This window comes from Phycodurus eques, chromosome 12 (assembly GCF_024500275.1).
Source record: "Phycodurus eques isolate BA_2022a chromosome 12, UOR_Pequ_1.1, whole genome shotgun sequence".
Taxonomy (NCBI): domain Eukaryota; kingdom Metazoa; phylum Chordata; class Actinopteri; order Syngnathiformes; family Syngnathidae; genus Phycodurus; species Phycodurus eques.
In genome coordinates this window covers 11943379-11967961 of record NC_084536.1, presented here as the reverse complement: position 1 = coordinate 11967961, position 24583 = coordinate 11943379, and the positions used below count along the sequence as shown (strand labels likewise).

Below are 24583 nucleotides of genomic sequence, written 5' to 3'. Positions count from 1 at the left end.
CAGTTGAAGAACACAATTAGTGTAGGCAAATGTCTTTAATTAGAGGTTGATTAACTAGGATGGCAGCAAGGTAAGCCAAAATTATTGTGGAAGTGTTCCCTTTTTTAGTTTATGCATGGATGTGAAGCCTCCTGTGAAGTAATTTGCTCTCTGTATGAGTCAACTGTTGGTAGTGGTTCCGACTTACTCCTGGGTGCGTCGGGTGTCCTGGTGGTCCAGGTTCACCAGGCTGACCTGGAACTCCGGGCTCTCCGTCGTAACCTGGAGAGCCTCGCAGGCCCTAGAAGCAAAATAAAGATTGTATTCACACATTTTTAAGTTGTGTAATATTTATTTTTTTCCCAGTCTGCGATTAGCTGATGACCAGTCGTGGGTGTACCCCGCCTCCCTCCAGAAGTCAACTGGGACTGGTTACAGGTTGCCCATGACCTTAATGAGGACACGCGCTGTACAAAATGGACGGGTAGAGTTTCCTGTTTTGGAATTAACTAAGTAATTGATGTTCACTGATGGTGTAATTGTTCACTCCCCTGACCTGGATAAAGGGTAGAAAATGGGTGGGTTAAACTTACGGGTCTTCCTTTGTTTCCTCTGGGTCCTCTTTCTCCTGGTGAACCAGGTGGTCCCTATGAAAACCAAAGATGTAAAAATAAGAAAGGTGACGATGAAGTTTGAACGAAAGACACACATTGCATGTCACAGTATGTGTTAAATACAGTGATCATCTGTGGCCTATTGCCAGGTAACTGGCTACAAGAACCACTTAGAGGCTCACCATTGGTCCAGGACGACCTCGAATACCAGTCACCTGCAGCAGATACATTTGGTTAGATATACATAACCTTTTCAATTTGGGTCTAATGATGTTTGAACCACTGAACGAAGACCATACTCACAATTGGGACATCACCAGGCTCTCCTTTCTGGCCCTGAAGTCACAGACAGATAGATGAGACCTTGACCAAACTGAATCAAACTAAATAAACTGATTCAAACTAAATATGTGCTATAACTAGTATAAATACTCTTGCCTACCTTATAGATTCTGCCCCCACCTACAAATAAACATACATTGTTAGTTTTCCATTAATGCATTGTTGGTGTAGATATGGTGTTTAAAAGCTAAACCAGTTTGGCGCAGCAATTTTCAAATGGGAGTACATTCTAAACAGAACAAAACTAACCAAAAAGTGATTGTGAGCCATTGGAGTCACTTGTTTACAAAATAGTCTACTGCTGTTTTAACAGGAAACATTTAACATTTATTTTTTTATACAGATAAAACAAAAGAAAAAAGAAAACAAATCGGTAAATCTGCTTTTTGTTATTATATTTTGTTTGTATATTTAAGTGTAGAGTGGGTCACATTGACTCATGAACATTGTTGGTAAAGAACAAACACAACAGGTGGTGCCACAGAACAAAAAAAAATAGATTTTACATATATATATAAAGATCCATTATTTCCTGTGGGAATGTAATTGCTCACCATAAGTGCCCCCGCCGCCTCCGCCAGTCGAGGTTTCGCTCTGACAAATCGGGCAGCACTCTCCCTCGGGGATGAACATCTTCTCACAGTTGGTCAGCTCTTCGCATTGGATATTGTCACAGAGGACCTGACCGTTATCGCAGACGCAGATTCGGCACGGCTCCGGTTTCCAGATGTCCCTGTTCGGGTACACTTGGCCATCTGCTGTGCAGCTGCCATCGTCTCCTAGGAACACAGGAAAGGTGGATGACGTTCATTGTTTTTAAGCCATCATGACAGAAGAGGATTGTGCCCTTCAAAAATCTTCGTCATGCACCACATACACTGATGATTTACACTAATTAAAGGCAGTTTATTGATGAAGTGCTGCCTCCATGGGTGAAAATATCTGGCTTTCTCTGCTCCTTCCCTGCTCGCCTTTCTCTTCAGCTGTTTGAGAACAACGAGCCGCTCACTTAGTCGCAACAGTGACTCAGTGATTTCAAGAAGAGGGTAACAAGTTGATGTTCAGTGTGCTATAAATATTCATCCTTTGTGAATCTTGACCAAATAATATCAGAGCTGTTTTAATCAAGACACTTGGGAATTGTTTTAAAGTGTGAAAAAAACTAATCTTTAAATCAGACCCACAAAAAAAAAAAAAAAAAATAGCTTCAGTTCTATGCTCTCTGTTGGGCATTGAGGTTTTGCCACTCAAGTATAGACAAGTAAAGACTGCAACTACTTAGCTACTGTGTTTTACAATCAGATCCAGCCATTTTAGCCTCAATGAGACAGAATTTGGATGAAAAAAGATATATTGCTGAGGTTTCTGTTTTTGATTGGTACTATTTTGAATCCTTGTATTTTCACTTGGTATGCTATACTATCCCAAATAGTATGAAAGTGCAGTAAAAAAAAAAAAAAAAAAGAGATGAGTAGATTTTACTGCTTATACACACATAAAATAGACTAAAGCCTCCTGCTATTCCACAAACATAACCCAAAAAAAGTTCTGGAAAATGTGATGCTTTGTTTCAGCATAATCTCCAGCTGTTAGACATGACATCATTTCCTCCCGAGGCTTCGTCTCTGAACTGAATTAATTGAAGTGCACAAAAGAAAACCTGCTGAAGCGTTCAGGAGTTCACAACTTAACATCGTTGTCTGAAAAGAAAAAGCACATATTTGTATTTCCAACAAAAGTTAATATGAATGTATTTTCCCCCACCATATTTCTCTAGGTAATGTACGTTTCCATAGACAAGGCTTGTTGTAAAGCACACACACACACACACAGACACACACAAACACTAACTCAGGTAAACATGACTCCTTTGATGACAATGATTGTTGTCCCCTTGCAAAATGTTTGGTCACGTTTTGGACAAACAGCCAAGTTAAAAAAAAAAAAAAAAAAGTAGTTGTAATACAACTTTTTTTGTTGACTAAGAACTCGTCTTATCACAATGTGGAACCTTTTGCCTGTTTCTTTCTTCCCTCTTAAACAGCAGGGGGCAGCTCTGGGCCTAAACTGCAGGTAAATCAGGTCAGACTACCACAACCATACACAGAGAAACAAGTAACATTTGGTATAACAAATACAAATATGTCTCCCATACACAAACAAAGACAATCTGATATTAACATTATAATGTAAAACTAAACCAGACTGAAAACACTGAGCAATTCACAGAATTAAACGATTCCAGCTGCGCTGGATCCTGGATGCTAAAAAGGAACCAATTTCCAAACTGATATGGGGTGGAACAAATCTTCTTGGGAAGGGATCAAACAGAGCTAATGTGAATGTAAATGGTATTCTACTTCCACGTGCCTTAACATGATAAGAACATAATGCAATGCCATTACAGGACAGGCTGTAATTGTACATGTATATATCAAACTGAAAAACCACTCTTGGATTTGTTGTTGTTGGCTATACAACTTTGAACAAGTTTCCTTACATTTTCCCTTTACTTAAAAGAGACATATAATGGAAAAGTGACTTTCTAATTGCCTGTATACAAACTGTCATCAACTATCAAGTGTAAAATTCAACAACCAAGTAAATCTTTTGTTGAGGGTTGGGATGGGCGTGTACCGATACCAGGTATCAGTATTGGGCCTTATTTCAAGGTATCGGGTACTCATGAACAGGGATGTTCGATACCACTTTTTTTTCAGACCGATACCAGTACGAGTACTCACTCTTGAGTGCTCACCAATACCGATACCACGAGTACTTTTGATACATATAATTTCAATTAACACAATGGTATCGGTGAGTCGGTATCGGTGAGTACTCAAGAGTGACTACTTATACTGGTATCGGTGTGAAACAAAGTGATATCGAGCATCCCGAGTTGTGGGCGTAGTCGTGCTTGTGCCAGCTGCATGTGCCACATACACAGTTCTACACACTGATTAAAGTGTATTGTGTGAAGTGCTGCATCCATGAGTGAAAATGGTTACATTGTATTTACTGGGTGCTTACTCCCTCTCTCCATTCCCCCCTGCCCCTGCTTTCATTCCACAAGTCATTTAACCAGGCTTCTACTTTATTCTAGGGTTGAAATAACATAATAAAATAACACATACATACGTATAACATATACATAAAATATATTTACAGTCCAGTATAAAAACAATACATAACAGCAGACACTCACTGGTCATTGATATTTGATATTGGAGAGAGGAATTATTATTATTATTTTTTTTAACAAAAAGGTGAAACTGTTACTGTTAAGCTCTTTAGATCAAATTAAAATGTACAGTATGATTTGCTAATTTCAAACAAAGCAAATAAACATTGCTAATCTGATATTTACATATATTCCTAATAACAAAAATTTAATCTAAATGTTCTCATGTCATCCAAAAACTATCAACATTCTGACTCATCCTTACTGTTATAGGTCAAATTGACCCAACTAGAATAGTGGGTAAATAAGTGTCAGGAACAACAAATATTGGATAAAATGGTAACGAATTTAATAAGATGCTTATTGGTATTTTTTTGTTGTTTCTGACAGTTTCATGCTTCATTATAATTGTTTCTAAAAAGTGAATGGAGCAGGAGGATTTTAAAACCTCCCATCAGACTATAGCTTGCCTCTGATTATGTTTTGACATTCAAAATGAAAACCAGTTCTCCGAGGAATGCAGAAGTTATTTTTATTCATTGAGGCCAGACAGATTTTCTCTGTCAATTCCACTTAGTTTGTTTGTTGCGATTAGCCTTGATTTTAAATGCCGAGATATTCCCACAGATAATGCCACGAATACCTTTTATATTAATTGATTTTAACCATGCTTTTTATAGCGTGTCAAATTGACTCACTTAAGTTTAAAAAAAAAAATGAAAAGATTAAAAAAAATTTAAAAATAATAAATTGGGATACCATTTCTGCTGTTGGACTTTTTTTCTTTTCCTTTAATTATACACGCTATCTTTTATTGTAAATATATTTTCAAAGACAACATGCAGCGGGTCACATTGACCCATGAGCATTTTCAGTATATCAAAGAAACAAGCATAACAGGAGGGTAATATTTTTTTGTATAATGCTCCTTTACATTGTACCCCAAACAACAGGTTTGTGTCTTCTGTGCAATCTAATACTGTCCGGTATGAAAAATCTCATAATCATCTTCACTGGGATCATATTAAAACCTTATGGAAGTAGATGTCTAACCGCATTGTTGGAAAGCGATTTTTCCTGTTGGGTCCTGAGAGATTCTCACTATTCCAGAACGTTTAACATTTAATGGAAGAGTTGCGTGGTTTTCGGTGGGGTCTCAAAAACCCGACCGCAAGTCTGGAGGAGAGAGACATTCACATTTCCCCCCTCCGAGCTGGTCCCACACTTTTCCGTAAATGTATGAAGCGCAGCTTACTAATGACAAAGATGAAAACCCATCCTCCTTCCCATGTGTCAGCGTGATGTGGATTTTCCACCAGTCAGTTTACAGAGAAGCCATTTTCCTCTCTGGGTTGAACAAAACATGGTGTCTGGAGCATTTCAGTCTGACTCTGGTGTCTCTCTGCTATTTAAAGAGAAAATGAAGAGATCGACATGTTCAAGGCCATACATCAAGAAGGAACCCTCACTTTGAAAAGACTGTTATTACATTACCAAAATGATGTACATTTGCTGCCAGATGAGCCCTATTAAATATTCATAGTAATTGTGTGACATCAAACACTTGGGAAAGCATCTTAGCCAAACAATGAGCAACTAAATCATTTATTATTATCATTTGCATTAAATAATAGAAAAGAGAATGTCACGCATTGACTATAAATCAACAAATAGGCCGTTATTAAGTTAACGCTCCTGTTATGTTATGGGTCAGATTTACCCATTTGAACATCGAGAAAAAAATGGATTAAAACATATTCTATTTATTAAAAAATATTCTGCATTATGTTATTTTGTTGAATTGTTTGATTGACAAAACCTTCAAAAATGATCTGTAAATTTTGACGCCATACTCCGTCCACATTAGACGGCATAGAATAAAAAGCTTGTGTGCCCATCTGTCTTGGAACTTCTTCCGATTGGGAAACCTTTGGGTGAATTCACAAAAGTACGCAACCTGGAAAATAACCAAACTCGCCCCAAATGATTGCTTGCTTCAAACCAAAACAGCCGACTTCCTGTTCAATTTTGAGCGTGAGTTCTTGAGACTTCTTCGTGGGCACATTTTTTTTTCTTCTAACTTTCCAGGGGGTGGTTACTAAGTACATTTTGGGGGTGTTTTTTTTGGGACCCTCATGTTTGGACACAAAGATTGACAGACACATGCAACAATATATTAAAATATAGTTGCATATGTACATGCAGTAATTAATGTGACAATAGGATGGTACATTCAAGTTTGTATGATACCTAGTTTTAGAGATACAATAATACACAAAATGTATGTATGGTGACTATTAGACTTTACACCGATCTGATCGGCCTGATTGGTATCGGCCGATAATTCGCATTTTATGCTGATCGTCTTTTACGATCACTGGGTTTTATCTTGTCAACTCAAACGCGACCTGATGCACTCGTTACTATGGCCACGACAACAACAATCGATCGCGTCGTGTGTATTATAAGAACAAAATGGGGAAAAAACGAGGACTTTAATTCAAGGCTTGCTTGAGGTATGTTCACATACTTTTAATACGATACGGCTTGCAAGCAGCCAACAAAATGCAATGTAGCCTAGCAAGCTAGTGCTAGCACTAACGGTTGTCCCGGCGTTCTGTCGAATCACACACACACAGTTTCGGTGTGTGTGAAGTAATTTAATTACAATAAAGTAATTTAATGACAGTAAGTTAGCACCCATTTTTTCTCTGTCATGTTGTAATGTTGGTTTGACCTGACTGATTAGAATACATGACATGACAAGATATTTTTGAAGATACGCAGTATACAGTACACAAGTATATACAGTAAATGAACAAGTCATTTAAATAGACACATTGCCATCTTGTGATCGGATCGCTGATCGGTTATCGCTTTTTTTAAACTCGCTGATTGGTGATCAGTGATCAGCCCCAAAAATCCTGATCGTGTAAAGCCTAGTGAATATACACTTAAAATGCATACAATTGGTTGCCTTTACAATATGTTATTTGTATACTGTAGTTATTTCACATTATAGCATTATCCTTCTTGTTAGTTTTTTTTTTTCCTTAAGAACAGCAATAATGTTTCCAGGTCGATCTGAGCCTACCGAAAAGTGTAAAAAATGTAAAAAAATCCCAACAAGCAATGTCTCCATCACGAACCACAGTCGGATTTCTTCTTCTGACTAAGTTTCCCTGATGAACACGATGGAAAGTGTAAGGAGATCATCGTGATTCAAATGACTTACAGCTGTTGCTGGGTGGCTTCACACCAGCTGCTCCTTCCTGCTCTAAAACTCTTGGTGTCATGGCCACACAGAAATCTTTTCTCTCGCAAGGACCTTTACTCCAACCAATGAATAGTTCTCTGATGGGCTGCTCCATAAAAGCTTTCACTCCAGACAAGGCCACTTATCCAAAGCCTGAACTTCAAAGGGTCAAAACGAGCTCATAGCAAACACAACAATTGATGTAATTCGGTGCCTTCATTGCTTTTGTTTTAAAGCAAAGAAGCTTCCGTCTGTTTAGGTTTATAACACATTTAGGATTTGCTGCATTACTGTGTGTTGATGGGGCTTAAAAATGAGGGGACTGCTCGAGTTTGAACACGCTCTTCTACTTGGCTTCTCCAAACAAAAGCACAGAGTCTGAAGAAAGGGGAGGAGCTGTACAGGCTCAGTCCAGGAAAGTCGAAATGGTGGACTGCTTACATGTCTGGGCTTCTCCACACACAGTACCCCACCCCCTCACCCCCTCACACCCTCACACACACTCAACATTTCAACTGCATATATTCACCAATGGCACGTCATCTGGTTTGCTAAATTACATCTCACTTCTAAATTTATGAGAATTTGTCTTTTAACAGGCGGCACGGTGGATGACTGGTTAGAGCGTCAGCCTCACAGTTCTGAGGACCCGGGTTCAATCCCCGGCCCCGCTTGTTTGGATTTTGCATGTTCTCCCCGTGCCTGCGTGGGCTTTCTCCGGGCACTCCGGTTTCCTCCCACATCCCAAAAACATGCATGAATTGGAGACTCTAAATTGCACGTAGGTGTGAATGTGAGTGCGAATGGTTGTTTGTTTGTTTGTATGTGCCCTGCAATTGGCTGGCAACCAGTTCAGTGTACCCCCCCTCTTGCCCGATGATAGCTGGGTTAGGCTCCAGCACGCCCGCGACCCTAGTGAGGAGAAGTGGCTCAGAAAATGGATGGATGGATGTCTATAAACATTTTAAAACAGCACCTTAAAGAGCATAACTGAGCCAACAAAATGTAAATTTTAAACAGGTCAGCATGAACTCCTATGCACCCATCTCTTTTCTATTGCACTTATCCTCATCAAGGTCTCTGGTGAGCTGGAGCATACCCCATAAAACACTGGGCAAGAGGTGGCATGTTAATGTTTATGAAATAGTAATCAGATTATAGCTACTTTTTTATATCTTCATGCGTGACTAAATTGAATATAGAACTCACTTTACGATTGCTAAAGTAAGATTTTACTTCAGCTGAGGCAATTGGAGACAATCGCCACGAGCTTGTAGGTCAATGAGGAAGGTCAACAAACAGGACATGTCATTCAAAGACGGTGCACGTCGTAAGTTTACACTACGTTCAGCCTATGTTTAACAAACGAATAATAAAACACACTATTCAGGAATAAAAGTCACACAACGAACAGCTGTACATTACAAAACAAAGGCGAAATACTCGTCCTCACGTATGCGCCAAGTCGCGTTTTCAACAAATAGACAACTGATGTGTTCAAGCACTCAGTCAACAATGGAAGGAAGGGGAGAGGCTGACACTTTCAAGCTGGAACTAGATTGAGTTTGTGTCAACAGAATATTGACGTTTGTTGTTCACTCTATGCTGTCGACAAAGTGTTATGTGGCGTCAAAAAAACGACATAAATTTTGAAGAACTTTATTCTTGAATATGACTGTTAAAAATGGACTTCCAATAAAGTATTGACAAAACCATTTGTCATTTTTATGTTGAGACTGTGTTGTTGGCATCTTCTGAATGTACAGTAACTAATACAGATACTTGTAATCAAACTGAATTACTTTTAAAATCAAGTAATCAGTAAAGTATCAAAGTTATTATTTCATGGTAACTGTGGCAACACTGCCGGGACACTCTGGAAATGGTTGTCATATAGACAACCATTCCCACTCACCTATGGACAATTCCGAGTATTCAATGAACCCATGAGAATGGAAGCTGGAGAAAAGCCACGCAAGCATGGGGAAAACATGCAAACTCCACAATGGGAAGGCCAAGATTCGTACCCCGAACCTCAGAAAAATCCACTGTGCGCATGGGCATCCTTAACTAAATACGTAATATACTTTTCCACTACATACATTCAAACCCAAAACTGTACAGTATATTTCACAATAACCGTCAGGGGTGACACCATATGCTTTGTCTTGGCGGTCAGCTCAAACTTTGAGACCGGATTAAATTCCATAGGAATGCTCGTGTGGATTTATGATCGCTCACGTGTGCGAGCGTTTCGGCTTCATGAGGACCATTCCTCCACCCCCGGCCCCTTTCTGTTAGGCTTGTACCGCAGGGTTGCTTAATGCACATCTTTTAACCATGCTTTACCGTTCTTTTTTTGTTGACCTCTTGGAATCATTGTTTCTCAGTCTTCTTCTGATAAATAAGCCACCATTGTATTTTATGAGTACAAAGCACAACAACAACAACAACAACACGCACAGTAACGCCCCCTTGAAGGATAAATCCACCACCCCTGCCAGTTACTCCAGGGTGTGAAAGTTAATGTCACTGGAGGGAGCAGATGCATTTAGGTTAACTGCAAGGGTGTGTATCGTGGTGAACAACACGAAATTCAGTGGACGTGTCTATCGTAACAGGATGCACAAAATAGTCTCAAGGACCCATGCATGAAATTGAACAGGAAGTCACCTATTATAGTTTGAAGCATCTATTTTGGCAATTCCAGAGCTCTTACTTTGACACACTCCCAGGAAAATGACCTAAATCAGCTCCAATCAGAACCATAAATCACATTTCTTTTTTTGTTTTTTTGTTTGCCAACGCCATCTAATGTGAGTGGATGGAGCATGATGTCAAATTTAATAATTACAAGAACTTGCCATGAAAAATGGGGCCTGAACAAAGGTTCACTGCTGCTTGCAGCTTTTTCGTCATCTGTTTATTTTGTGTTATGTGGCATTGTTCTTTAAAAAAAAAATGTAAAAAAAAATCCATCCATAAAACTATGGTTACATATTAAAAGCCAGGCATGGTTTGCATTTCACAAAAAAAGGAAGAATGCTACAGAGTTTTTTTTTTTTGTATTCTCTAGAACAAAATGCTCAACTGAATTCCACTTGACAGACTTCTTAAAAATCAAAGCTTGGTCAAATGTCAAACATGTGATGGCCATATCCCTCCCAAACTAGATCCAGAGCATGTGGATCAAACCAATAAAAAAAAAAAAAGATAATCACAAACCTCCTTAAATATGAGCAATGGGTTTCAACACCTGTTTTTTATATGAAATACAGTGCTTTTACAGGGAAATGCGATAAACAATATAATTCTGTTTATATGCAGTATAGTGGCTTGAAAAAATGGTGTAGATGTTAGCATTGTCACTATCTCTGGGTTCTCACCTCGCGTAATCCAAAATCATTTTCAGTTAGTCAACTTCATTGGAGACCTGTGACGATGATACTGACTTGGCAACAGGCATGTTGCCAAACAAAACTAAACTTAACTAAGAAAAAGGCATCAGCTCATCTTTGTGCATCACTGTCACATTTGAGAATGTTGAACAATTCTACACACAATTCACGTCCATGGAAAAAAAAAAACTGCAATAGAGTTAACATATATAAACATGTTCCAGTTCACCCAAACAGTGTGAACACATATGCAAGTCCAGAACACTCCTGTGTTTTACATCAACAGAACACTTAGCCAGATGAGAAAGCATAAATTAAAGATTCCTTACACTTCGTGATAATCATCAAAGTTGCACAACATAACCGACGCTTGCTGGACAAAATGACAATATTTCTGTTTCATCTGTTTGCTTTAAAAAGTCTAATCGTAAAGCACATAGAGCGTAAAATATGGTTGGAAAAGTAAAACCCAGACTGCATGGGACAAAAATATATATCTACATTTTTTCAAATGTTTCCCCTTTCACAAGGATAACAGTGACAATATGACAAATAAGAAAGGGGAAATGACGATTTGTTTTCCTGCACTCACTTCCTGAACATATTTTGTATTTAAATGGAACATCCATCCATCCAGCCATTTTCTTTACCGCTTCTCCTCACTAGGGTCGCGGGCGTGCTGGAGCCTATCCCAGCTGTCATCGGGCATGAGGCGGGGTACACGCCGAACTGGTTGCCAGCTAATCGCAGGGCACATACAAACAAACAACCATTCGCACTCACAGTCAGACCTATGGGCAATTTAGAGTCTCCAATCAATGCATGTTTTTGGGATGTGGGAGGAAACCGGAGTGCCCGGAGAAAACCCACGCAGGCACAGGGAGAACATGCAAACTCCACACAGGCGGGCCCGGGGATTGAACCCAGATCCTCAGAACTGTGTGGCTGACGCTCTAACCAGTCGGTCACCGTGCCGTCCTTAACACTAAACACAACACTAAACTTATCAATGAAGACCAAACAAAAACAAAAACAAAAAAACACAACGTATTAAAGCTGCGAGCAGTAATGAACGGGCACTTGCACCAGTTCTTCATGGCGAATCCTCCAACTGATCAAACTTTGTTGCCAAGCTCCGCCCATATTGATGGCGTGGGCAAAAAAAGCTGGCAATTTAGTGGCGCCCATCTGTCTGCTTCTGATTGGGGCTCATTTTGGAAAATTCCATTGTAAGACTTCAAAGTACCAAAATGGCTGCTTCAAATTCAAGTGGCTGACTTCCTGTTTGAGTGATTGCATGGATCCTTGAGCCTTTTTCATGCATCATGTTACACAGTTTTAGGTCAAATCAGTGAAAAGACTTCAGACATTGAGGTCCCCCAAAAGGTGATTCAGACTAACAATCAACACAACGATTTAAATTTGCACGACACCTTGACTCATATTCGGAAACGTCTAACTGTCTAAGTGTATGTTTAGCCAATGTTCATTTTCAGCCGGAGGATTACGAGTATTTTTTACGAGGACTGAAGATGATCCTCTCAGCCAAGCAAGGTTTATCGCCTGCACATTTTGTCTGACCTCTGTGCTAGACAGGTTGAAGGCCAACTCAACCTTGTTCACACCAACTGGGTGCCTGGGAGACTCTTTTAAAAAAATAAATAAATGATACAAATACAAGTAAAAATCCCACTCTTTCCTTTACAAAAGGTGTGTTTTTGTTCTTTGTTCGTATCTATGTCAATCTTCCATAATTTCCATTCGTTTTATCACTATTAAAACACATGGGTTCCCATACTGTTCTCATTTTTATCCCTTCCCCTCGCCACCTTTTTTTTTTTTCTCCTCACAAGTGCGTATTTCACAACTAATTCTCTTCCTTTCTCGCTTGCTGTTTCTGTCTCCATTTTGTTATCCTTTTAGCTCTGAGAAAGAAATGCAGCTGTTGGGATTTAGTGCTTATATGCACTGCATCGTATATAAACCCCCCCGGGCAAGGAATGTTGTCCATGAGGATCTATCATTTGGAGGCATGAGATTCAGACAACATTCACATGTTGGCCGTTTGTCTTTTTCTTTTAGGAAGCAATTTAACCATCAAATAATACTAGACTGCACATAACATTTCTGTTAAGTTTTGGGTCAAGTTGACCCATTTTTTTAAGTTAAAAAAAACCAAAAAAACGTTTTCCCACTTGGCTCCTCATGAGCTATCTTTATTTTGAGGCAGTGGAAGATTTGTCATGTTTTAATTGATCAATTTAAGATTAAAAAAACAATTCAAAATGTAAACTTAAATAAAAATCATTAATATAAAAAGTTGTAAAAGTGGTGTATTTTAAATGTAGGCACATTTACATGTACACACTTTTAAGAAGATTTAACATATAGGTTAAAAACTGAAAATCCTTATTAAAGAATCATATATGCACTTAGTGTTGAATGAAATGGTTAATGAGAAATCTTTGTAAGGGTCGGGCACTTTTGTATAATGGGTCAAAATGACCCAACAACATTATGATTGCTGCTCCTGAGAAACAAACATAAACTCAAAACTCTATAAATGGATTGCTGTACAATCCCTGCTTAAAGTTAAACCTACAATATATACAAGCCCAACAACTTCGACTACAAAGTTTATGAATTGTTTGCAGTGTTTGTATAAAGTAAGGCAAAATGATCAGACAATGTTTAGTTTTTATTATCACAGATCAGTCATGACATTAGGTTTAAAGATTTCAAAACACACCCTTGGTATTGTTGTTGTGCAGCAAAAGCCAAAGCGCTTGAAATGATTCTCTATCTGCAAAGAAAAACAACATATAAAACCCATAACCTGGATGAATTAGCTTTAGTCTGAGCCATCATGTCTGAAATTAAAACGCCCCATCAACATCAATAATTAGATCAGGTTTAAGGCAAAGACCAGAGATCCATCCATTTTCTGAGCCGCTTATCCTCACTAGGGTCGCGGGAGTGCTGGAGCCTATCCCAGCTGTCATCGGGCAGGAGGCGGGGTACACCCTGAACTGGTTGCCAGCCAATCGCAGGGCATATATAAACAAACAACCATTCGCACTCACATTCACACCTACGGGCAATTTAGAGTCTTTAATCAACTTACCATGCATGTTTTTGGGATATGGGAGGAAACCGGAGTGCCCTCAGAAAACCCACGCAAGCACGGGGAGAACATGCTAACTCCACACAGGCGGGGCCGGGGATTGAACCCCGGTCGTCAGAACTGTGAGGCAGACGCTCTAACCAGTCGCTCACCGTGCCGCACACCAGAGATATCTATTGTAAAGTTCTTTGGCTGCAAGAGCTGCAACAACAACTGTGCAAATACAATTTGGATTTTATCTAGTGATCAGACACATCTTAAGTGAAGCCTCTGCTGGCTTTTATTCAGGAGTTCAAAAAAGGTGGGTTGGGCTTTGCATCCTGGGGCCCTCTTGCTTCTCTTGACATTACTCAGACTGAAGCCCAGGAGGATCACGCATTGAACACTTTCTATCCAGCATGTTTTGATGTTTAGCGGCGCTTGCATGTTTTTTGTAAATGTGAGAGACACACAGGACAACAGGTGATGCATCTTAGTTTGATTACCAAGGCCCAAAAAGTCAAAAGGACTGATTTAACAGATAACTGTATGTCAGCACAAGTTGACCCAACTATCCTTCCATCATCTTCAACCCATTTTGCATACCGCTTGTCCTCATTAGTGTCACATGTGCGATGGAGTCTATCCCAGCTGACGTTTGGAGTGAGAGGCATGGTGAAACCCAGGAATGGTCACCAGTTATTTGCAAGGGTTAATCAAACCAGGTTATAGGTAATAGTCCATCTGCTGGCTAACAACCGATGATGACAGTTGAGTCGCAGTATCGTTATGTATACGTAATCGTTATGTGTATTTTATAAAACTTTATAAAAGCATACAGTCATGACATATTTAAATGGAATGTAAAGAATTAAAATGTTTTTGCCAAATTTTTTTGCTTCAACTGATTGGACATTGTGCTGCTCTTTTTGGTGTGCGTGCCTTGCCACCTGGGGGCAGTCTAATACAGACAGAGACACACATGACGATACGTTTCACAACTGACTCAGTAAGATGCAGTGATGTTACTAATTTATCGCAAAGGATTAAGAATATATGCCTGTGAGTATTGTTGTAATGTCCTTTTACGTGTGTTGCACCACCTTTTGCGTTCAAATATCCACTGGTTGACAACCCGCCGCCGCTGCTATTTGTTTGCCCATTTGTACTTTTGCGTTGTTTATCAGCATTACGCTAAACAGACTTTAAGCTAAGCTATGTGGTTGTTTTAAATACACAATGTGTAATTCTCTTTGTTTTATGTTTAGCTTTGAAAACAACCTTGAATGGGGAGTGGCAATAAACAGCCTGAAGATTATTTTTTCAGAATTGTCTGCTATCTGCCAAACTGATGCTTGCTATGCATAAATTAGACACACACAAACAGACACACACACACACACATTTCGTGTGAGATTAAGACAGAACACACAACTACCATGCAGGTCTGTGTCTGTACATGCGGAGGATTTCTAGCAGATTCTGCTGCCTACCATGTTGGAAACAGCTCCCCTCAACACGAACACTCGCATATTTTACACAACATGTCATCCACATCTGTGTGCGCCGCAGCAATGCTTCTCTAATGACGGAAGGAAAGCAATGTCGTATACACGCAATCACCAATAAACCACCATCAGCGCCATCATTAGTTCAACTCTCCGTGGGTACGAAAGACATAAGATCAGGTCTGTTGTTTGGCTTTAATTGCAAAAGACAATCCAGAGCCAACATTAACAAGGGAAATTCCACTTTAAGTGAACTACCATAAGGGAGTTAAGCAAGTCTTTTTGGACGTCAGGGGGCCGAGAATGGAATTATTTAGATCAGTGATTCCTAAATGCCACGGGAATTTTTTTTCTTTTCGCTTTTTTAAAATAAAATTTCCCCCAAACTATACTTCATTCACTGCAAATAATGGATCTATGTTCATCTATCTGTGCCAGTGACGTAGAGTGACAGGCAGAGCAATTACGCGTTCTTCCACTCGATGGCAGAATCTACAATAAACCTATATATCCACCTCTTGCCATTCATACAACAGAATAATAGCTTTGCGTTAAACTAAACAGGCCCGCATTTCACACTGCATAAGTACATTTGGGAGTAAATTGAGACAAGAACATCATTATTTCAGTTAATAAATTTTTTTTGTAGGCGGCACGGTGGACGACTGGTTAGAGCGTATGCCTCATAGTTCTGAGGACCTTGGTTCAATCCCCAGCCCCGCCTGTGTGGAGTTTGCTTGTTCTCCCAGTGCCTGTGTGGGTTTTCTCCGGGCACTCCAGTTTCCTCCCACATCCCAAAAACATGCATGCTTGGTTAATTAAAGACTCTAAATTGCCCATAGGTGTGAATGTGAGTGTGAATGGTTGTTTGTTTATGTGTGCCCTGCGAGTGCTGGCAACCAGTTCAGGGTGTACCCCGCCTCCTGCCCGATGATAGCTGGGATAGGCACTCCCGCGACCCTAGTGAGGAGAAGCGGCTCAGAAAATGGATGGATATTTTTTGTAAAAAAAAAAAAATTCTGGTGGAGTGCCCTAAGATTTTTCTCATGTTAAAATATGTGCCTTAGCTCAATGAAGGTTGGGAAACACTGATTATAAATGTGCTGTTCAGGATGAGTTCCAAACAACCCCTTAGAGCCGTCCACATTCTCATGCGACTTGTATCCTGCATTCACACAACTTTACTACACAAACCTTTATTATTTTATAGTTTGATTTCCACTCACCCAATCAGAAATCAGGACTTTAAAGCTCCAGAAGTATTTTATGACAATGGAACAAATGTGATTAAACATGACTGCAGTTTGTCTGTTTCAAATTACAGAGCCGAGAGATAATACGATAATACGATTTCTGTAGGAAAAAAATATTTAGTTGCTTGGTCAGTTTGACCTGGGGTGTGTTTAAATATCCGAAAGTCTCAGAAACAAAGAAGAAAATTTTCATCATGATCTCCATAACTAACTGTTTCTTTGCAAATGTGTGAAAATAATTATTTTTAATTGTAAATGTTGCTTACAATTTATTTACCTTCTAAATGTGTCAACATAACAGGAGGATTAAATATCAACTTTGAGGATTTTCTACATCCATGTGAATATCATTCTTTTCCATTTAGGACACTGTTGGACAATTAAATGGGGTCAAATTGACCCGGGAACATTATTGCTGTTCCTGAGATATGAAGGGAGGAGAAGGGGTTAAAGCTGATGTGCATAAAAATGTGCCAACATCTGCATTCAAAACGCTTTCCACAACCATAAAATTCTCCCTCGCATGAAGTCATCGAGGATAACGACGCTGAGAGTCACTCAGCGCAAGCAGACACATTTCCGCATCTCATTGGTCCGACACAATGTGAGAAGTGATTGTTCAGGAACATTGACTTGGACGGCACAGACACGCATTGTGCTCAAATAATGCATCCCTTCTGTCTAGTAACTCACATCTTGACAGGACACCATCAGAGTCCATCACACACAAAAGTGATTCCGACACATCCAATGCAGATTTATGGATGTAAAACATTCCTTTTTTGATTCACATAACCTTTAAAATTTGTCGTACCTCCATGTATATCTATTTTACACACAACCGATAACCTCGAGAGACATTTTAATAATTTTGTCAATCTGCCAATTTCCAAACTCCATACTTTAGTCTTGGATTCACAGTTAGTCCCCTCTTAGTAAAATACTGAGTTACAAACTAACCTCCTGACAAACGAACACAGCAACCGACCTAATATCTAACTGACAGACGAGCTGATTTACTAACCCACTAACAAACAAAATAAGTGACAAGGTAAATAATAACAAACTACAACCAAGCACCCAATCCTCTGACCAACGAACCAACCAACCTACCTACCTCCCTACCAACCTACCTACCTACCTACCTAAATACCTAACTAACTAACTAATTATTGATCCAATTAACACTAAGTTGAAAAGAGCTATATAAAAACAATGTTTTACCAAGTATTATGATATTTGTTTATTAGAAATATTGTATTAAGTATATACAGGGAAAAAATTATATTTTTGCTATTATTTTGACACAACATCTCATGTACATAATTATTCATACTATAACAAGAGAAAATACCATTCTTTCAGGTAAATTTGCATAAGACTACATTCTTACAGTAATATATACATTCTTAAAAAATCTGTAGTGGTAGTAGTAGTTTTGTTGAAGTATTTTGATGCTTGAAAGTGTGTGATGTACAGTATACCACTAGTGTTGCTCCCTGTAGTGGATAACAAAGAATCACTGCCTAAGTACTGTATTTGTAGGAGTAGTAATTGTATTTAACTTTAAATTTCAATATATTTGCAATTAATCTCGAAGGACTATTTGTTTTAAGCATGTATTTGAGTGTATTTTTTTAATTTAACTTTTATGACCAAAACACTTAAATTCAATCATTATTTTAGTACTGTGCATAACGTGGCTTTCAATAATATTAACTATACTTGGGAATAAAATCTCAGTGTAGTTTTTTACTAACACTTTGGCCGACGATGCTACTAATGTTGGTCATGGTGGTGGTAACTGGTGCACAACAAAGCTGTCTAGGCGGTGCTTGGTGTGAAAACTTGGAGAACCACTGCTCTCAAGTGTTGTTAAGATTTACCTCTGAGTTGTGGAGCCACATGCAAATTTTCGTTCAGAAATTGAACCACAAAATGTGAGAAAAATGCTTATTTTGAATAGTATGTATATATTTTTTACATCGAAAATCTGGTCAGATTGACGTTGCTGTTTTAGATTTATACAGTCTATGTGCCAATAGTCTTGTCAGCTCGAAACAGGGGAGTCCTCCTGCTGAAAGTAGTCCCAATGACTTTTACACGTGTTTATCCGACATATTCGAACATCTGCAATATTATAGCACGAGTATGACAGAAAAGGAAACCCCGTAAACTGGAACTTTTTATCGGTTCGGTGGAGAAATATGAAACACTGGGGGATTCTGCAATGTGTGGTCCGCTTCAGTCAAGCTATCATAAATATCAAATTCAGTTATGAATTTTTGCAGCAAAACGAATATTTGAGGAGAATAGTATAAGTCTATTTCTGACCCTCAAAGTACAGTCCAGTATACAGCTTTTACACTTTTATGTTCAAGTGCCAAATTTGATTTTTAAAATAAACATAGGACAAGGTCATTGGTAGATGAGGTTAAAAAAGGTTCAAATGTGTATGTACAATTTGATTTTTAAAAATATTGAATTAATTCATTCTCATGCTGGATATATTTTATTATGTATATGTAAGTTAATAATGATTAATTTAATAATGATTAATACACTGGTTAAATGTCTCTGTAAAATAACTGTATTTTACAACTTTGATTCTATTATTTACAATAAGTAAATTAACCACTTATTCTAATCAATACAATATGTTAAATGTTAAATTGTTTAATATTTATATTTTATTACTTACAATAAACACATTAACCAAGTATTTATTGCAATTTTAAAAATGTAGATTTTTTGTATTTTATTAATATATCTTTTATTAATATATATATAACCCACCTCTTCACTTTCCCAAAAAATCATCTGTCCAACAAGCTGTGAAGAGGCCAAACACATTGCAAACCCTCATCGCCCACCAACAGGCGGTACGCCACCGCAGTCCTTCATCCTCTGCAGTCGCGGCGTACACAACCTTGCTACAACTTAGAATTTAGGTTGGGCCGCAACCTGCAATTATGGCCTCCAGTCACCATTTTGTGGCATTTAGTAAAGTGAGCTTGACGTTTTCAGTGACTGACAGTGGATATTATCTCAGTTGTAACAAGTAACTTCTGTCTTTTTAAGTTTACATCACATCGTTTGTTCTGGATTATTTGTAACAACATATCCAAAGACATTTTCTAAGGCTTCACATTTCCCACAAAAAAGAGAAACATTATAGCAACTAAAGAGCTATGTAGTAATTTTCCTGGATCATTATCGACAGGAAGACTTCCCCAGGTGGAACATTACATCTTGTGAAATCGAAAGGTTAAAACCAATTAGAGTAGTGTTTGAAATAATCACCAGGGGTGACGGAAAACATGCACCGAGGGAGTGCAGGATTACAGCAAGACGGGGCCAACCTATAGAGGATAAGATCCAGAGGGTAAAGCCCTCGAGATGACCTGGGCAACGAGAGCCAGCTGTATCAACAGCCATTATGCAGCCAAATGTCTATATGGTACATACAGTACATCATTTGAATGTGAACCAAAATGAGGAATAAAATGGCAAGAGATTTTTATAGGACACTTGAAATTGACAAATTTAGAGTTGTTGTCCTCACAAGTTACGTTTCCTTTATACTGTATCCATCAATCCATCCATTTTCCAAGCCGCTTATCCTCACAAGGGTCGCGGGCGTGCTGGAGCCTATCCCAGCTATCTTCGGGCAGGGGAGCGGGACACCCTGAAATGGTTGCCAGCCAATCCCAGGGCACACATAAACAAACAACCATTCACACTCACATTCACACCTAGGGGCAATTTAGAGACTTCAATTAACCGACCATGCATGTTTTTGGGATGTGGGAGGAAACCGGAGTGCCCGGAGATGCCGGGATGCCCAGACTTCCCTTTCCCCAGCCACTTCATCCAGCTCTTCCACGGGGATCCCGAGGCGTTCCCAGGCCAGCCGAAGGATGTAGTCTCTCCAGCGTGTCCTGGGTCGTCCCCGGGGTCTCATCCCGTTGAGACGTGCCTGGAACACCTCACCAGGGAGGCGTCCAGGAGGCATCCGAATCAGCTGCCCCAGCCACCTCATCTGGCTCCTCTCGATGTGAAGGAGCAACGGCTCTACTCTGAGATCCTCCCGGATGACCGAGCTTCTCACCCTATCTCTAAGGGAGAGCCCAGACACCCTGCGGAGGAAACTCATTTCGGCCACTTGTATCCGGGATCTTGTTCTTTCGGTCACGACCCACAGCTCGTGACCATAGGTGAGGGTAGGAACGTAGATCGACCGGTAAATCGAGAGCTTCGCCTTTCGGCTTAGCTCCTTCTTTACCACAACGGATCGATACAAAGTCCGCATCACTGCAGACGCTGCACCGATCCGCCTGTCGATCTCCCGTTCCATGGATTTTACAAATCATAGATTTTTTATAGAAAAATCTAACTTGCATTTTGTAATTATATTTTCATGCTGAATAAATGTAGAGTGGGTCACCTTGACCCATGAATACTCCTGGTAAAAAATTAACACAAGAAATAAATGAATGAATAAATTTTACTGAGAGGACTGATTTCAGAAATCGACATTTTCTATGAAGACGCTCATAAAAAAAAAAGTTTTTAGTACTACGTGTTACTTTGGTTCAATGCTTTCATATTTGAGAAGGGCAGAACGAAGGTGCAACAACAAATTATTTAAAAAAAAAACGATTTTCAATGCAGTACATTGTCGCTTGTGTCAGTCCAGCTAACCTGTCAAGCTCATGTGTGAGAGCTGAAAGTTTTGGAGATTAACAAGTCAAGGGTAAAGGAAGCTCTAACTAGATGATCAATGCAAAAGATGCTTAAGAATCAACATCCTGTAAGTTGTTCACTCAACTTTTCGTCAGTCAGTCATCCGTAAGCTGAAATCGTCCATTTAAAGTATTTGCACAGTGACGGGGGCCGATTCTGTAATATTTTCCAAATAGAGCTAAAGCGACGAGTTTAAACATCTGGAAAGCATCCCCTCTCTCCCTTCCGCCCAAGCCTCCATTTGCTGACTTGCAATCCTTTCATTTCTAAGGAGTACCCATGAAGTTGTCGTCCTCACGGACGTCGTTTCGCCACCAAGTCGACGAAATCGACTCTTTAAACATTAGGTAACGAGCGGAACGTTGTCCGTTTGAAATGAGAGTTCAATGTGAAAGTATGCAACGAGATCTCCTTAACAGCGGGAGGGAAAAATGTGTGCAATCGAGTCATAGCTTAAAAATGCAGCATGTGGTTCTAATCAAAGATGTCTGCGGACCTGGTTGAGTTCTTCTGTTTGGACGGAACGCCTGCTGAATAGCAGCCCTTTTGTTGTGATGTCGGTGATGTGGTGAAAACAACTGGAAACAATTTGGAAGTCAAAGTGGATTTTGTTGATTTGGAAAAGCAGAGCTTTTTCACTGTTTAATTCTCTGAAAGAAGGATTTTTTTTGAGCCGGTTTTGCTGTGATGGTTTGCAATAAGCAGGTGATGCTGAGATATTCCAAAGTAGGCCACTAGTTTAACCCTCCTGTTACCTTCGTTTTTCAGGGACAGCGATAATGTACCTGGGTCAATCTGACCTGGTGTGACTATCTAAATGTGTTTGAAATGGAAATAAAAATCCCAATAAACATTGTTTCGGTCAATATTAACCCTCCTGTGATGTTCGTTTCTCATCAACAGCAATAATTTTGCTGGGTCACTTTGACCCGCATCACGTTTAAACTTACAAATGTATCAGAAATGAAACAAATCTAGATAAACATTGTTTATATCTCCTTGTGAACTCCATTACGCCGTTAACCCATTTGTACTTGATTAAACCTACCGGTAAGCCACAACACTACTTAATAATAATACTTAAAAAAATACTTTAAAATGAGTAAATTTTACCCACAACATGCCAGGAGTATTGACTGAAAAAGGGTAAAATGTCATTGTTAATCCCATTTCTAAGTTTCAGAGCAAAAACATAAAAAATAAATCCCCCCTTTTTGTGACATGGAAATGGGTCAATTTGACCGGAAACACAACAGGATGGTTTACCCACGAACACAGTTAAACTGCTCTTTGATGTGAGGCCCTAAGTGGCATCTTTGAAGACGTTTTACAGCCATAATGTCATTGTCTGATATGATATGACATACTACCTTGGGTCAAATGTTTCCAACATTCAAATAGATCGTTGTTTTTGCAACGTAAAAATTGACACGTCTTTGGAAATGTTCAACGGTTGATTGCCTTCCATGGGCTCCTTTTTTGTCATATGGCGAACAATGTGAAAATAATTCTGCTCATGTTGTCTGTTTCTTTGCAGTAATTAAATGCTTTTTATTTGTTTGTTTGTTTTTTAATAGTCATAGAGCGGTCGGAAAAGTTGCTAAATGTAGCAACCAAATGACAAAGTTGGCAATATTGACTGTGCTTTAGTAGACAAGCTCCTCTCAGTTCATAGCCATGTTGTTAGCATTAGCTAGCATGGATGGATACATTTAAATGAACTGCTTTTTATGAAACATCTAATAAATAAAAGTAGCGAGTTTTATTTATTTGGCATTCGGATTATGAGTGGGGTCAAGGAACAGTTTCCGCAAAAGTTTGAGAACCTTTGATCTATGCCATTTCCTCCAGTGAGCTTAGGAGTCTTTTTGGTGATGCCAACTGCACCCCCCCCTCCCAAAAAAAAATACTAAAATGTTCACGTGCAAGCAAACTGTCCACACATGTGCAAGCATATGACTTTCATCCAGTGCTATGTAACTCTACGTGATTTGAGCTTTCAGTGTATCTTTCTCAAATCCCACCAGGTTCCTCAGAAATCTTTCCAGCAAAGCCATTGCCCTCCAGACAACTTTTTTTTTGCTGACTTTTCTGTCCAAAACCATTTGGACAGAAATGTCTCAGCTTGCAGCTATGTAGGACTCGTCAACAGCCAACCGCACTAGAGTTTTCCATCTCAGAAGTGCCATCGAACCAGAGCAGTAACTTTAGTCAGGATTTCTTGATATTGTGTTAGGACTGTTTCCACCCTACAAGAGGCCATGGCGAAGAGAAGCCTTAACAGTGGATCCTCTTAATTCAAAAAGGTGAAACACATTTTCCTTTAGTCATACGAGAAAAAAAGGTTTGAGCGAGATTTCCACTTTTTTGGCAGCAAAAAAAAATTAATAATCTATGGAAAGATGACTTCAGGGTCACAGAGAACAAGTATACACAGACAATTGTGCTGCAAAGTTGGAAAAGTACATAGCAGCAGTCATGTTAGGTGTTTTAATTAGAATGAATTTAACTGGTAAATTTTGCAAGGGACTGGCTTTTTCTATTTTTTTATTTCGCAATGTCGGTGTGGCTTTACAGCTTGTCAGCACAATTGCTCTCAAGGCAATATCGACATAGTTACAGCTGTGCTCCAAAGTTTACTTACCCTGGAAGAATTTGTGAAATATTAATGATTTTTGAGAGAAAATATGACTGATACATAAATGGGGACCTTCCCATTATTTTCTTTCTTGCTATGTAGTGTTCTGATTGGCCTTAAAGTTTCATGTGAATCCATTGAAAAGTAAAATAAATGTGTTTCAGGAGATCATTCAAATTATGCCAGGGTGTAAACTTAAAAGCACAACTGTGAAGTAATTTAAATTTTAAAAATATATATATATATATTATTTACGTTTACATTTGAGTTTGGAATGTTGTGGGTCAGATTGACCCACTTTAAACTAAAAAGTAGTTGTTCAATGCAAAACCTCTTCTCCTTGGTTTAATAAGTATAATCAACAAATGTAATAAAATGGTTACTAACTAGGTATAAACCACGTTAACTGGGATGTTTTCGGTTCTAACACTTTTGGATCAATAATAGCGGCCTGGGTCAGTCTGACCCAGGAGCATTAATACCGTTCCTGAGAAACAAATTAAAATTAATGGCGACATTTTGTCATTTAATAATCTACATTTACCACAAGATGGCACTGTATCTT

At 39.0% G+C, this 24583-nt stretch overlaps 1 protein-coding gene across 1 annotated transcript in view; it reads right to left on the bottom strand.

Annotated features, from left to right (window-relative positions):
* Positions 1-24583, bottom strand: part of col5a2a (collagen, type V, alpha 2a) — a 44110-nt gene that overhangs the window by 18321 nt on the left and 1206 nt on the right. The window contains exons 2-7 of the mRNA XM_061692865.1: positions 1490-1714; positions 1036-1055; positions 897-929; positions 776-808; positions 573-626; positions 188-280 (exon numbers count right to left, since the gene is read on the bottom strand). Coding sequence (XP_061548849.1) covers positions 188-280; positions 573-626; positions 776-808; positions 897-929; positions 1036-1055; positions 1490-1714 — 458 coding nt within the window. The remainder of the gene's footprint in view (positions 1-187; positions 281-572; positions 627-775; positions 809-896; positions 930-1035; positions 1056-1489; positions 1715-24583) is intronic.